The 16,548-nt window shown below is 36.1% G+C and overlaps 1 protein-coding gene across 4 annotated transcripts in view; it reads right to left on the reverse strand.

The window, feature by feature from the left end:
- COL19A1 (collagen type XIX alpha 1 chain) overlaps window positions 1-16,548 on the reverse strand; it is a 178,014-nt gene that overhangs the window by 142,406 nt on the left and 19,060 nt on the right. For all 4 annotated transcript variants that reach the window (XM_036380957.1, XM_036380955.1, XM_036380956.1 and 1 more), the window contains exons 5-7: window positions 4,282-4,405; window positions 3,624-3,899; window positions 1,777-1,857 (exon numbers count right to left, since the gene is read on the reverse strand). In XM_036380957.1, coding sequence (XP_036236850.1) covers window positions 1,777-1,857; window positions 3,624-3,899; window positions 4,282-4,405 — 481 coding nt within the window. The remainder of the gene's footprint in view (window positions 1-1,776; window positions 1,858-3,623; window positions 3,900-4,281; window positions 4,406-16,548) is intronic.

The following is a 16,548-nucleotide window of genomic DNA, read 5'->3' on the forward strand; positions in this document are numbered from 1 at the left end:
GTAGTAAAATACTACTGGTATAGATAGTTTGGAAACAAACAAAAAAGCCCTGAAGGCAAGATTTACCTGTCTGTGACTCCTGAGCCATCCTGAAGAGATACTACAGGACAAGTCAACAGAACCTGCTAAACTTCAGTAAGTCTCATTAAGATGTAATGAAGTTTTTTTTGAGCCTTCTGTCAGAGAAATTCCCACAGGATTTACTGCTTAGCATAGAAATTTATATCCAAGTATAAATTCCTTCCCTTAAATTACTGAAAATGTAGCTGTTATAATGGGTAAGGAAGTTGTGAAAAGAATAAGTCAGAAAATGTAATGCTAGTTTTAATATGAAAGTCATTAACAAGTAGTCTGCCTTTTCTCACATCTTAAACATAAGAAATACAAATTAAACTGATGGTGGTTTTAGCTATATAGATGAATGAATATTTACATGTTATTGATAAAGCCTATTGTTGAGCTTTTTATCTTATGTATAATTAGGGTTTGTTTTGTTCTTGCTTTTTCTGCTATTGTGTCATAACTGCTCAATAAATTGTATTTCCAAGCGCCAAGGACATACCGGAATTTAATTAATTCCACTTTTTCATAAGCTTACACATTCAAGAGAAAGGCTGCTTTACCCTCAAGAATACATTCAGAAATATATTTGAACGATTAATCATTGTTTAAAATTGAAATTTGTCCCCTGAAATTAGACCATGCTTCTTTCATGCTTCTGAGCACCAAGCAGTCTTGTGTTCCTCTCTCCCATCCAGGTACACTTTCCCCTATCTCTTTGTGGATGTAACCGATCAGTCCTACATGCTCTGGGGTTTTTTTGCTGACTGCAACCTTGGTGGTGATGGCACTGTCCACTGCCTCAGAGGAGCCTGATCTTACAGACTACTTATGAATAGCAGGCCAATAATTTAACACAATATCTTTCTGAGGGTACTTATAGTTTGGTTGGTTTTTTTGTGGGTTTTTTTTTTTGGGGGGGGGGGCGTTTGTTTTGCTTTGGCTTTTTTGTTGCTTTGGTTTGGTTTTTTTTTTTTTTAAATGGGCTAGATTGAGCAAAATAATTACATCTACAACTTCAAGTTATGGTTCTACTGTCTTCCAGTTTACACTGATTCTTGTCTATAAAAAAAAGAGGGAAAAGTGAACCCTTTAAATCAATGTTTTCCCTCATGTTAAACAATATATACACTTCAGCATATGCATTCTAAAGAAGAAAGTATTTCATAGAATCATCAAGGTTGGAAGAGACCTGTAGGATCAAGTCCAAACATCAACCTACCACTACAACTTTCCAGTTATTAGAGAGCCATTCCTCCATTTTAGTATATCAAAATAAAGAAAGCTCAACACCATCCTATTTTCCCTCTCTTCCACTGTCATGCAGACTCTTTCATGGGCTTTGCTTATTTCATCTGTAAAGCTTCACAAGATGCAACTGTTACTGAAATGGCCTCCGTTGTTGGAAACCATTCTCAAACCATCTCAGTGATTTGTTTCCTACTCTCTGAGGCTTCTTCAGTTACTAATTAGAAATTAATCAATGTTAAGGAATGCATTTAAAAAGCACTAGCAGCACCTAGTACCTTTTGCTGATGTTCCACTGTACATTTGTTCAGGCAGCAAAAAACTATGTACCATGACTCCAGATATGGAATTCATTTTTAGGAGGTAATTAAATTATCACCACTGTTGAAAATTTTTTACAGCTATTTAGCAGGAAACAATAATGCAATTTCTTTTGTATTAACATTTGAATTTTAACAGATAACTTACCAAGTCTGCAGATATTTCACAACATGTATCTTCTACTGCAAGTTGTGAATTACAATAAACTGCTATGTGGTGCAGTTCAATCTATTAAGGAATACAAAAGAGATTAATATGAGGTGTAAAAAATTATGTGTTATGGCATGCTTTTTCTTATCTTGGGGTAATAAACTTTCGCTTTGAAACACTGCATATTTCTGACATGCTAGAAAAAGACAAATCCAAAACAATTACACAGCTGCTCATTTAAGGAACAAATTATGTAGTCTATTACTTTGATGTAAATCGCATTTTAGATTTCGTTTATTTTCACTTAAGTTGCATCCATCTGTATTGGTTTGCTATATTACACAAGAATTTTAGCCTTGTAGACATCCTCTACAAAGCTTTTCAGGAAAGGTAATTTTCCTCTGCAGGTAACTAAAATAAAGGTTTGATAAACTCTCTATCACATGCATCTATTGCTTTGGACAGACCTTTGCCTGGACATGGTCACTAAATCACCTGAAGAGCAAAAGTCACAAATTCTTTACATAAAGCTTTTGTTTCAGAGACTTCGGGTGGATTGGAAAGATGAGAAGCAAGTAAAATTCTAACTAGATATTCTTGTCATCATATTCCTCTTTTTGCATAGGTTTTATATCTTTTTAATCTCCCTCTTGCACTTGGTGTTGAGAAAAGTGACCATTGGTATAGGATCTGCTCTGCTGCCTTCATCAGCTTTAAGCCCATAATGTTTTCCTGCAAACGTGGAAATCCCAATTGAAAACTTCCACTCAGAATTATCCAGAATTATCATACCATGCAACCAGCAGAAAAAACCTGCTTTTTCTGCTGCATGCTATTTGGAAATGAGGAAACAGTACACACATTTCAAATAATGAACTCAAGTCTGAGAAAATAAAACAAAGCATGAGCTTGGCTCCATGAAACAAGAGATCTAAGTCCAGGCCAAAGTGCTTAGCCCCACAAGAATGACTCCTCCTGCAATGTTAGCTTGCAGTTAAAATGTGCTGTTTTCCTCTGGAGCCCTGCAGAGTACATAACATCGCTGAAGCTTTCTGATGGTCACTATAAACCCCAAGGCAGATGCTTTAAACCTGGTAGCTGCATGTCACTGCACTTAAAACATAACTGATATTTCCTGAAGATTTCAAATTAATTGCTGTGCTTTCAAATTACTTGCTTTCAAATTACTTTCTCTCCTGCACGAGGAAACAGAAGAGAGCATTCCCAGGACAAAAAATACCCCAGAATATCATGGGGCTTCATTGGGTAATTCTTGCACCAAAGGCTGCAGGAAACACACCTCTGGCCACTTCCTAATCCCTCTCTTTTGGATAAGGGAGAGACAACTATGAACAATGTGCCCCTATTTCTACATGGCTGAATTACTGTAGAAGACCTGAATACAGAGGTAATCCTTAATTATTTTGTATCTCCCCGTTATCAAAGACAGACAAAGTGTAACAGATGACTTATACAAACCTATAAATAAATCTTACTAAAAATGAAAGAAAATAATTAGGACTGCAAGTTACCTTTAAACATAGAAATACTATATCTGTGGTAATTAGATGGCTCTTTCTCCAAATTAAATACAGAAAAACAGACTCCTTAAACCAGGACTGAGTTCTATGCAGTTACTTTGGCAACAGCTTTGTCCTAGCAGATGCTACATAATTGAATAATGTTTAAAGAAAAACACTTAAGGACTTCAAATTAAGAATACACACTCAAAAATAATGACTGGGTTTGAACATTTTATCTACATGATTCTATACAACTGTGTTAGTAAAAGCATGGCTAAAACATTACTTCAAGTTATCTGATTGTCCTTTCACACTACTCACATCTACAGGCTTATCATCCGCAGCACGAGAAGCAATCAGTGTCCTTCCCTGCAAGTCAATGGTGAATTTTTCATCAGTCTGCTTTCTCTCAATTAAATTACAATCCAAATAGAGGGAAATGATCCCTGACTGCACGCTAATACCAAGCTTATGCCACTGCCGATCAAACAATGGATAAATTTCTCGACTCTTAAAAGTGTAGTGCAGTATATTTCCCTGAGAGGATTTGGTCATATACTCCACCACCTTTTTTGTACCATCCAGGAGGACAGAGATCTGAAAGCAAGACAAAATAAAATAAGTGGTTATTTAAAAGTTATAAGAAAGAAGCACATATATAAACCATATAAAACAAAAATTTTTCAACTACATATACTGGGCAAGAATTATGTTATGAAGCATTCTTTGATGTAACTTGGTAAATATATATCAGCTATAAATCAAAACATGCATTTATTCTATTTTGCAGTCTAAACTGAATAGATTTTGCTAAATTTCTGTCATTCCTGCCACAAATTATCAATTATTTCAGAGCAGTCTGTCTATTTCACATAAACTTCAGCTAAATCCATTAATGAAACATCCATAATTACATGTGCCATATTACATGCGGGAAAAAAGAAACTTTTTGAAGGAATAAATCAAAGATGACTCTAACCTCAGGTGTGTCATACTGATTTAAAACTTGCCATATATACCAACGCTCTTTCTTGGTATTTCGCCGTACACGGAATGTAGCAACCAGAGAGTATTCTTCAGGAAGCCCATTTGGAAATACTTGCCTGGAACAAGAGGGAGGAAAGAGATTTCTTGTAATTCTTATACAAAACAGCACTGCTTAAAAGGAATTAACAGAAATAATACCTGCTGAAAACAAGAAGCCAAACACTTGCTCCCACTCATACATATTCACAGGCCTCAGCATTCAGAAGTGTTTCTTCTCAAAAGTACAATTCAGTCTTTTTATAAGAATAAATGACTGAAAGTTTTTTAATTCATTTTTGTTCTTAATTTTTTAGCATCTGTGATTAATATAAATAGGAGTCTAAAAAGAAATGATGCAAAGTGAATGTCCCACATGAAAGTATTTTAAAATACATCTTTTTCCAGTTTATTGCTTGGGATACTTAAATAAGTTTTGTAGAAGATTTGTGGAATAATCCCCATCCTTGGAGACTTTAAAAACACAGCTGGACAAGGCTCATAATAACCTGATCTAACTTTCAAGTTGGTCCTGCTTTGAGCAGGGATTTGATCCAGTGACCTCCATGGGCAATGGCTCGGACATCTTGAGCATCAGAACAGTTGGACATTTAGCAAGCTTGAAAACAAATAAGGAATGTGTTTTAGAACAAATTATTTAGTGCTGTTGGATTTTGTTATTACTTTCTTACCTAGGATGCATCAATGTCTCAAAAAAGTCTGACCTATATCACAGAATGCACCTCAAGACCACTTCCATGAACTCTTAGAAAAGTCTGCATTTCACAAAAAATGAAATCTGTACCTCAACTCTACAGACTTTGGTAACTATTAAATATACACTAATTCGTTACTAAATAAATTAGGATGGTACAATCAACTTATTTAATCTGAAACTTCTGCATTTCAAATGATTTCTTTTTTAAGACAGAGGTGAGAAAATTAAAACCACAGATTTGTACACAACACAGGAGTAGCAAAAGCGTTCACATTGCTGTTTGCAATCAGCTAGCCATGGTGCAGAAAGCATTCCCTGGATCAGAGTTCAGGAAGCCTGTGGACACCCCTACGCAGCAGAAAAATTTCCTCCATTTTATTTCCCACAATCACATGAAGCAAATGGTTTAATTCTAAAAAAATACTGATTACAATTATACAGCAATGTGCTATAAAGCTTTTCTTAAAAAAACTCCAAAATAAAACAACAAAGGTGGGGGCAAAGAAAGAGCAAAGCACTACAGCTGATGAAACGATAGCCCCACAACCCTCCTAGACATTGTTGTACTTAGGAGCTCAGGAAAAATGCCTCCTGTGCAGAGAAGCCTGCTCTAAATCCTGCCAAAGAGCTTCTTTAAGGACTAGCACCTATTTAAGTTTCTCATGTGGGAATCACACTTCTTTGGCTTATTTCCCACAGCTGATTCCTGTTTTATCCTAGGACCAAATTGGCTGCTGTCCCACATTGTTAGTGGATCCATATGCTATTATACAGCTATAGACGTTGGAATGTCAAAAGGCAAGGCAAAAGAGAATAGGCTTGGCTGTACTTAGACCTAGATTTCATACTTTGTATTTTAAATATAGCATAAAGAACATGCTTCATGATTAATAAAAAAAATACCTTCACCAGGCATAAGTGTGTGACTGCAGAACAATAAACTATCTGGACATGGGATCAGCCCTATGATTTCCTGCACCCCAGGCAGGCTAAGGAGATGGTATCTCAGGTTTACAGCTGTAAGCTAGACAGGATATCTGGCATCTGATGTGGATGGGAGCATCTGATTAGCTCTCCAAAATCAATTAACTTTCCCAGCTAAATTCCAGATAGGAGACACTGGGGAATTCACATTAATGGACAAAGGACAGACAACTGTGGAAAAGAAATGATCAGAAGTCTTCATCAAATGAAAAGAGGGGAACCACGACTGCTACTGTAGGTCCGGAAGACAAGCAGAAGCAGTCTTTGGGCAAGGTGGCACTATTTTCTCCACTCTCACACCCACCCTCCACTCCATCACTTTTCACTGCATGCCTTCCTAATGCTTTCACAGCCATCTAGATGTATGACAGTATTAAGTCTTCTAAAATTGTGTTTCTTTCAGAATTGTCTCACATAAGTTTGGTTGTGTGAGCACACATGATATAAATTTACCTTCCTTAACTGTTTACCAAATGATTCAGGAAACAAAGGAAGAGCTAAGGTATGGGCCAGTGTTACAAAAACCAGCAGGAGTTCACTCTAACTTCCCTTACCTTTGAGCTGACAAAGAAAACCGTATTGAGAGAAGTGAGAAAAGCAGACAACATCAAATTAATTCCTAAGGACATCAACAATTTCAGTGAAGTCAACTAAAGAGGCAAGATTTAAGCAGAATTGAACTAAGGATAAATTTAGTTAGATTCACAAAATAACTTAGGTAGGAAAGTACTTCTGGAGGTCAATGGATTTAACCCCGGTCTTAAAGTAGAGACAACCTGAAAATTATATCAGGTAACAGTAAGTCCTGTCCTGCTGAGTTTTGGAAGTATCTAGAATGGAAATTATTCCAAAACTCTTTGGGAAACTCGTTCCACTATCTGGCCAACAAACAAACAGTAAAAATTTAATATACAACCACCATATACCAGAGATTTAACTTAACAGAAGCAGTATCTTTATTTTGAGAAGAGTTATCATTGGTGCCTATACGAAGACTCCTTGGTGACCAAAAAATCATTAACAGATGCTTTAAAGTATATACTTCACAGTCAACCCTTCTAGCTAGATGGTGAACATGAAAAGGAACAAAATAATGGGATGGAATATACCTGTCTGCTGTCTGGGTGTCTGCTACCATACACAATTTCCCCTACACTCTTCCTCCCTAATTGGCTTCAAGTGACTGTAACAGAATATAAAAGCATGCATTGAGCATTGAAGTGACTTTGGTACAGATGATTAATAAGATACTTCAGTGATATTTAAGTGTTATTACCATGGCATCTGCTACTCTGTAAAATCAGTTAAAAATCCTCAAAATTGGGCAAAGTATGTACATGTTTTAAAGAATAAATATAATGATATGTGATGAGAAAAATAAAAGAACAAACAGAAAAATGAACGTAAAACCTCATGTTGGAACATGAGAAAAGCCAAACCAAAATTTCATGGAATACTGAATTTGAAATTCAAAAGTTTGAATGTTTACTATACTGTTTCATTTGCTCACATCTAGAAACATTTAAAACCTGAGAAAATTTATGAGGTATTTTGTACAGGGTGAAAACAATAAAGGAATGGCATCAAGCATTAATAAAAAAATTCAAAAGCAAGTTGTTCCTCAACCCAAAAATCCCAAAACCCAATATCCACAACCCAAAAAGTACTCCAACACAGAGTATTTAACCTTTCCACACGGCACAGTATAAAAACAATAAGAAAAGGAGAGATAGAAAGGGTGAAGGAAACTTACACCAAGCTCACCTCAAAGTCTACAGATGTACGCACAGTACAAACAGAGAACATGAACTTAGGGTAGTAAATCATGGTGTCTACACCAAAAGCAGTAAGAGAGATGACAAGTTTTAAGCGAGTTATAATGTTACAGAAATATGGGTAGCAACTGGTAAGTGTGCAAATTTATCTGTAAAGACAAGACAAAAGAACTTACAAATTAACACAGACAAGCAGATGAGGATATCCTTGACATCTGATCTCTCAACCAGATGCCTTTTTGGACAACAGTGTCTGAACAAAATTACATCATCAGACTTGGGAGCAAAAAAATTGAGGTCTCTGTGAAAAGCAAATATCCTTTTCAGTGGGACAACAATTAAGTTCTCCCATTTTTGTTTAATTTCCTTACCAAACAAGACATCCTTCCCAGATAACTGCTCAAACTTTTAAGTCTATTAAAAAGACTCCCTCTTCCTCTTCTGCACTCAAACACTCATGTCTGCTGTGGTTTGTGTTGAATCCAATGCTGTCCAAGCTTACTATGTGTGACTGAAGCACAGTCAATGGCTTAGGCACCTCTAGGGACATGGGCAATGTTCTGGCATCTCTGCACACATCTTTGAGTCACAATGGAACTTGGGTGGGAGTTACATGCCTGTCTGCTTAAGCCATGGTGCTTCTAAGCATGCCTGGAATTTATGCCCAGACGCCAGGGGAAATCAGTTGTCCAAAATTATTCATTTAGGTGCCACTAGGGCTTGGGTGGTGCTTGAGAGTGGGCAATTTGAATTATTCTCAGACTCAGGCGCCCAGAGTCTGATTAAATTATACTTTAGGTGGAATTTCAGTAGTTTGATTCTCTCCCTCTGTCCATATTGTCAGTAGTATATAATAAAAAATTCAAATTGACGAATGGAGCACTGTTTTCTCAAAGCAAAGCACACCCTTGGTGGAAACTACTGAAAACAATAGCAGGAATTGAAGCACATGAACTGAATACAGAGGTTTGAATTTACACCACCCTGGGCTGCTGGACTGAGATGTACTGCAAATTACAGAGGCCTCAGCTGGTAAAATTGAGACCATCAATAGCCAGCACGAACATTCCCAACAATACAAGGTTTTAGATTGTACATAGATATGTTACAAATCCATACATTCAGGTCTTTCTTAATGTTTCACTGGTTGAAACATGAGGCAGATACAGCCAGAATGGTGACAAACACACATGTTCTTGCAAAACCTGTGTGCCACTCTATCAAAGCATATGTATGCACAGAATTGCAAAGGCTTTTGCTGCATTCTCCTCCTTTTTACAGCATCAAATGTAGCCATAATTTTTCCTAAAAGCACCTGTATACTATCTGTATACTATGACTGTACATTATGAGATTACCAGAAGAGCAATTATAGGAATATTGCGTGAACATTACCACTGTATTTGTTCATACCTTCTACTGTTTATAAAGATTAAGTATAGAATGATTTTTGGCAAAATATTTTATTTATTCATTTGTTTCCTCAAAAGTTCTGAAGTGCAGATACCAGCTGGAACTCCTAGTGCTAGCATACTAAAAGAAGTAATTATGAATGAATTAACTGTGTATTCACTGTGCTATAAACAGTTTTAGTTCTATCTTTGTAATACAGCATTGAGTTACCCATATCAAATTTAGTAAGGCAATCCTTTATTTACCTTTTGTTTTTATTTTTAAAAAAAGCACTAATGGAAAAGCAGCATCTATTTTTGAATCTCATGAACTCCAATTGTTCCATATCGAATGAGAATACACTACAGAATATGATAAACTTCCGTATTTACAAGTATCAATGAAGCCTCCAGCTTGCTGTATATCTTCCAAGAAGAGAAAGATGAGCCAACTTGCATTTCCTGAGAGTGAAGTGAGAGATGTTTTGAGTTTATGGCAAGACATATCTTTTCCAGCTGACATATACCATTACCTGGTATATGTCACTTGTAACATGACAATGTTACAATAATTTGGTGACCAGAGCTCAAGGAGTTGGTTTAAAAAACTTTCCTGTGTTGGGTAATGATTTATTTCATACTTCATTGATTGAGACACTGAAGTGTTAACTTTTTAATGTTTGCAAAGGGTTTAAACTGAAGGGTTTATTCTGTTATGAATAAAAAAGTAAAGCTCAGGTGGACCAAGTACAAAAGCCTCCACATTATTATTAATGTGATTATTAATATTTCTACAACAAATTGGTATATTTTTGATTCTCAGGTTTTTTACCTAACTTGATTGGTATAACAGGAGAATAGGAATCAACTAACTAGAAGAATTTACCAAACCCTGCCTAGAAAATGTATTTCAAATTCTTTTCAAATAAAAGTTAAGAACAGCTGTCTTTTCTGTCAGAATAAGAAATAATTTCCTTCCCATCCATCTTCCTCAAATCACTTTAAGATGCACTATACAGTTTCATGTTACATTAGGCCTCTAGTTGTTTTCATATGACACATTATATGATGCAACTCAAGGGAAACTATTCAGACAGCTTAAGAGTTATTAATTACTTAGGGAGAGCTCGACCCACTCATGAAATGTACTGCTGAAAGCAAAGCTGCAGATTATTTTAACATTGAGAAGAGGGATTTACCTAATATTTCATATACTTCGCCATGCCTCTGCTTTCATTTTCAGAACAGGTATAGATTAGCTGACTTTTAATGTACAGATTGTTCAGGAATTTTTTGGAGTGAAAGTCAATTGTATTGATATCAAAATTTTAAAGGGCATTTGAAAAAACATTGGTTTTAAAGAGGTACAGAAATACCAAAATCGTTATGCCTGTGCTTTTACCCTAGGGTTTCCAGCATTATTATGAATCCTTATTTACAGGAATTATTGGTGAACTGCTGGCCCTAAAGAAGTCAAGGCCAGTCTTCCTTTGATTTTAAAGATGTCAGACTAACTGTCTGTTTTCCAATTTTAGCCTTTTTCTGTGTATTTTAAGTTTTCTGGAAAAAAAACCAGCAGTAATAAGAACAAGACAATTAAAAGCAGTAATATATAATAACAGATATTAGAAATACAACATTTTTTCTTCTCTTTTTCCCAAGTAGAATTCTGCTGAATTTTGATGAAGTTTTTAGAAATTTCAGGTCAACAAAGAATTTTGGAGTTTTATGTTGTGGAAGGCAGCTTTCAGCACTTTTGATGAAGTTACACACTTGCTGGTTTGAGCAGCACGGGGCAGAGGGATATCAGAAAGTGTTGTTCAATTCCATGATTCAGGGTGGAGAGGAGATGTTTTCCCCTGTGTGAAAAAACTAGAGACCCATGTCTTTCTTGTTCCCCATCTCTCAATTTGTTCTCTGGTCATCTAAACAAAAGAAACACTCTGAACAAGATATCTATTCAGCATAAGTCACAGCAACATCCATCTACACTGAAACTGTAAAAATAACCAAGAGAAAATGATCTCTTTTGAACTCCAATCACTTCCTGTTGAGAATTATGGTCCTCCTAGATATAGGAAGACCTCATTCTGCTTTCCCTTTAGTACTGACATGTAGAACTTTACACACGTGCATCCCATCCCCAGTTTTGTAATAGGTTTCTACTTCTGTGATTCACTGTAGGGACTGAAACCACCCTGCACTCATAAAAACCTGGTCTTATTGTTCAGCATGAACATCCCAGAAATCTTCAGTGCTTTTCCTTACTCAGAACCACACTAGTAAATCAATTGCCCCTATAGAAAAATTTCCTTAGGGTCTGACATTCCTCACAAGGAACACACAAAAAAACAAACTAAATTTTCCTCTTTGGAGATTATGGCAGAATCTAGAGAAGTGTGATGATGTGTCCTTTTCTTCAGTGGGTTTCTGACTGTCTCCAAAGATAGTCTTTGTTAAAAATTTAAAACTAAGATGTGCTTAAGAGAATGGCAGAGATTTAAATTGTCTTCAGCTCATTCAAGACTTGCATCAATATTTTTGGCCTTTAGAGATGCAAAAATGTTACTTTTCTGTCCTAAATATCCTAAAATCAAACTGTGGATGGCAACCATCAAGAGAAGAGGACAAGAACTTAAATAGTTTAAGAGGAACTCTGGATATTTCTTTCAACATCCAGCCCTATTTTTATTTTGACATTTTAGGACCTGTTTTCAAACTCACATGGTCCTTCTAGTTAGCTACCAGAAATGGAACAAACACAACAGTTCTAGTTATTAGAGTAGTCTGTTATTCGTCAGACTCTGAAGTCAATGAGATATTAAGTTCTTATGCTAAATATGATTATCTACAGTGGAATGAAATTATTCAGCTGATCAAGAAACCTTCTGATAATGTTAATGAAAAAAATTATGGTAACCTATGGCAGGCAACTAACAGAGAAAATTGCTCTGCATGCGTTTTTATATGCTTCCTACCCTATTGTAGGAAGCAAGACCTAATGTACAGTATTCAATATTTGTACATTTAAGTGGTTGCCGTTGTTTGGAAAAGTAAAAAAAATTCAAACTACAATCGACAATTTGTCTACTGGGGGCCATGAAGATCGAGATAAAACGCACATCATATTATGGAAAGGGGGATGACATCAGGAATTACTTAGCTTATATATCCATATAACCTTCCCTGTAGGAGGAAGAAATCTAAGCACCCACTTGTCCAGATACCTAGAGACACTAACTGATTGCACAATGGTCTCTTTAGTTTGGTACAGAGGAGGGTGACTCAGCTTCAGCAGAGCTTCATGCTGAGAGACTCACACCCTTTTACTTCTCACGCTGGAGTTTTGGAAGGCACCTTGTGTGTTTCTGCATGACGTCATGCTACCCAACCTAAAAACGTTATTTCCATAGAACACTCAATTTCTTCCTGTTTAGTCTCCCCTCATCCTCATCCCAAACATCAGGTAGCTTTTTACAATGAACCAATGGAACAAGTACTAGTGAAGTGAACTGCTGATTACACTTGGAATAGGCTCTCCCTTTCCTTCCCGGGTTCATTCTGCCAAGTCCTAGACAGCCCTGGCTGATGGTAAAGGACAAACCCTCTCACAGGCCAGCATCCCTCTTATGAAAATGCTGAGCACTCACAGTGCTAACAGCATGGCTGGCAGTGCAAAGGGAGAGCCAGGACTGCTGTCTGGAGTGCAGCTGCACCAAACTAAGAGGTGCTTTTTTTGCTAACCCCAAATAATTGTCTGGATAACTAGCCTCCTCCTCTTCAGCATGCAGGACTGCCTATAAATAAACAAACTCATTCCTGGCTAAAGTTGCAAGCAGGCTGTGCTAAGGAGTGCATGAGAAAAACGGCACAGGCAAGACCAAAGGCACTAGAGCCTACAACTCTGTTACAAATGGATTTATCTACCTGCCTTGGTTCCAGTTGATCTCCCCAAAAAAGAAGGTGTAAGTAGTGAAGATTGAGTTACCAACAGAAGAGATCTGATCCGAGTAAGAAAGAAGGTTAATGACACCAGATAGCAGGGTCAGACCCGAAAAAGTAGCTGTCAGCTGCAAGAGTGAAGCTACAGAGAGAACATGCTTTTGCTTTAACACCCCCTACACACAGCATGACTAGTCTATGCATATTTAAGCCTGGTGTTCTGCTTACACTTAAAAGGATAATTAGATAAATAAGGTGCTCTTTTACAGTATATAAAAACTGTGAACATTCACAAATTTTAAGTGAACAAGTATGGAAAAGAAATTATCAAAAACCACAACAGAAGACTTATTAGCATTTTCAGAAACTGGAAATTATTTTTATTAAGTCTCAAGACTTAGACTGTACAATTACTGTCCAGTTTAAAAACAAAACAAAACAAAAAACCTCAAAAAACAAAGAGTATGTACAGCATAGCCTGTAACTCCCACAATTTCTCTAATAATGAGATTTTTTGTAAGTTACAGATTAAATGGGGTTAAAAATAAATGCAGTTTAAAAATACCCACATTGATATCTGCTGAGTCATAACTATATTTAACAGGATGGACCAAAGACCTGTGACTTGCTAACCCTGTTACTGTCAGATCCAGCTGGGGAGTGTCCAGGTATTCCCTTTAAAGTGCTAAGAGAGAAACAAAAATCAAAGCCTATGAAGAGAGCTGGACCTTGCCTCTGACTCAAGACAGAGGTGTGGAGAGGATATCTCAAGCAGTGATACAGATAAATCAAGAAACATTTTATTTAGGTGAATTCTAAGCTTCACATCAAACTTGAAAGAATATGGAATATGACCAGGAGCCCTTCTCAGACTGGGGAATTAGGCTAGGTGTCTTATATCCAAGCAAAGAAGCTTGATATGGTAGGAATTCACAAACTTTCCTCAAAACAGTGAGGAAAGCTCACTGCTCCACAGCAGAAAAGCTTTGCATTAAACCAATGCATCAACTACAGCAACTTGAGGTTAAATCAGCCATGTAATTTTCATGCAAAATAACAGAAACAGAATGAGCAATTATCATCTCTTTCAACAGTAAGACTGATATTAGAGCCTGTACTGCTGATGAAAATTCTAAGAACACTATATTATGTAGTGTATATATCAGACTAGTAGACAAAAAAGTAAAAAAAGTTATAACAGTAAAGAAAATATAGCTATTATCACCAATATTTTTCATTAAATAAAATTGTAACATTTAAGCATGCAATGAGATAAAAAAAATATTTTAGAAGTTTTAAAAAGGAAGTACTTGGTTCCCTCATTACCCCATTAGAAAACCTGCATTTTGATGAATTCACTCTTACCCTATAACTTACATGATTGACAATGAAATTACATACCCAATATTATGGGAAACTACATTCCTAAGGAAGAGAAACCATTTACAGAATAGTTTATAATACAATCACAGAACCCCAGAATGGCTGAGGTTGGAAGGAACTTCTGGAGATCATCTGTTCCAAGGCCCCTGCTCTCACAGGATCACCTAGAGCCAGATGGGTAGGAGTAAACACTCACTTGTGTGGTAGAACAAAATCAGCATAAGCTTTTTAAAGAGATGACACTTAAACTTAATTGCGATTAAAAAAGTTAGGGTGTTGTGAGAAATATATTCTTAGGCATAATATGAATTCATATGAGTATTTCTAACTTATTTTTAGGGAGAAAAAAAGAAGCAAGGCTATGTTATAAGTCTTTGATGTTTCAAGAACTTCAACTGGTTAATGAGTCATGATTTTCCTTTCCATGAAATCTTATCAGCTATCTTGAATCATGAAGTGTTTTTTCAGTCCTCCTAACACTTTCACAATAAACTAATCTTAAGCTTATGTAATTTCCTGGTAGCATAGCGTATCTGTCTCCACATACTAACAGTAATGCAATTATTTATCACTTTCTAAATTTAAAAAAAGTTTTCTGGAAAGAAAAATACCCTATTAAAAAAAGAAATTATTTCAAAGTTTATACTCCTTTTTGACTGAACAGATATCTGATGGCATCTCCTTTTCAGACATTCAATTCATCATATACAGCCTTATTACTCAAGTATTGCTAGAACTTACATTTTATATTTAGTCCTTTTGTAATACATTTTCTTCCAATGCCTCTATCCATATGATTATCTTATTAGTTACTGTCCTTATCATATATTGTTCTCAGTTCATATTAGAATATAATGCCATATGCTAAACATTCTAATTCTCAGCAACTTATTCTCACAGGAGATATTTTAAAAAGTCAAACAAACTACTGCAATAGAAGATTCACATCCCAAATCCTCCTGTTTCCAAATACCACTTTTACCCATAAAATGAGTGAGCATTATCTACTAATTCTGTACAAGTCACTGCTAGATGTCCATCCTGAGCATGAGCAATGATTTCATGCTGCAATTGAACATGCTGCACTTCAAAGTGCATCCACCACAGAGGGTCCTCAGTGCAAGAATTGGGCTGGAATGGCACTTCTTCCCTGCAAGCCTTGGCAATCAGTTCTTGTTACTGTATACACTCCTGGTGAATACTACTATACTTTTTGTTTAATTTCATAGATTAATTTAAACTGGCTGTCACCTAGCATTCTGAACTGCTGGTGTAAGAGACAGATCCAGTAACAGGGAAAAAAGGGGTGTAGAGTCATGGCCCCTCAATAATGTTATTTGTGTTGTTACTTCTCAGGAGTGGTCCAAAGCAAACCTCATGTGCCTTAACCAATGGACATTTTTGGGATATGCATTCAAAAGTATTTGAGTAAATCAGTACTGCTCACCATAGATTATGAGCACACAAATTTCTTACCAAACTCTCACAGAATCATAGACTCACAGAATTGCTGAGAAAAGACCTTCAAGATCATCAAGTCCAACCTAGCGCCACCAATAAACCATGCTCAAAAGTGCCATATCCATATGCCTTTGTACACTTCCAGGGATAGGGACTTCACATCCCTGGGCAGACTGTTTCAATGCTTTACAAAACTTTCAGTGAAAAAAAAATTCCTAACATCTAATCTAAGCAGAAGTCTCAGCAGAGTTCACAAAGAAAACTGAGTAAAAGAGGGAAATCGAATTGAAATTGAAGAGCATTAACATTTTTAATAAAAAGTGTATCAATAATTAGTAGTCTAATCCCTAAAATAAAAGGTACATGAATTTTCCTATGAAAATTAGAAGCACAATGCCATATTAGGAATTATAATCAATAAGTTATTCAAAGCCTAAATTGTCATGCCCAATCCCAGAGTATTTTTAGGATTTATTTTTTTTAATAGAATTTTGAGATACTGGAACTAGTCACACTGACTAAATCCAAAAATAACATGATCTCTTGCATGTGGTTCTGTTAATATACCA

Source organism: Molothrus ater, chromosome 3, assembly GCF_012460135.2.
Source record: "Molothrus ater isolate BHLD 08-10-18 breed brown headed cowbird chromosome 3, BPBGC_Mater_1.1, whole genome shotgun sequence".
Lineage (NCBI taxonomy): Eukaryota > Metazoa > Chordata > Aves > Passeriformes > Icteridae > Molothrus > Molothrus ater.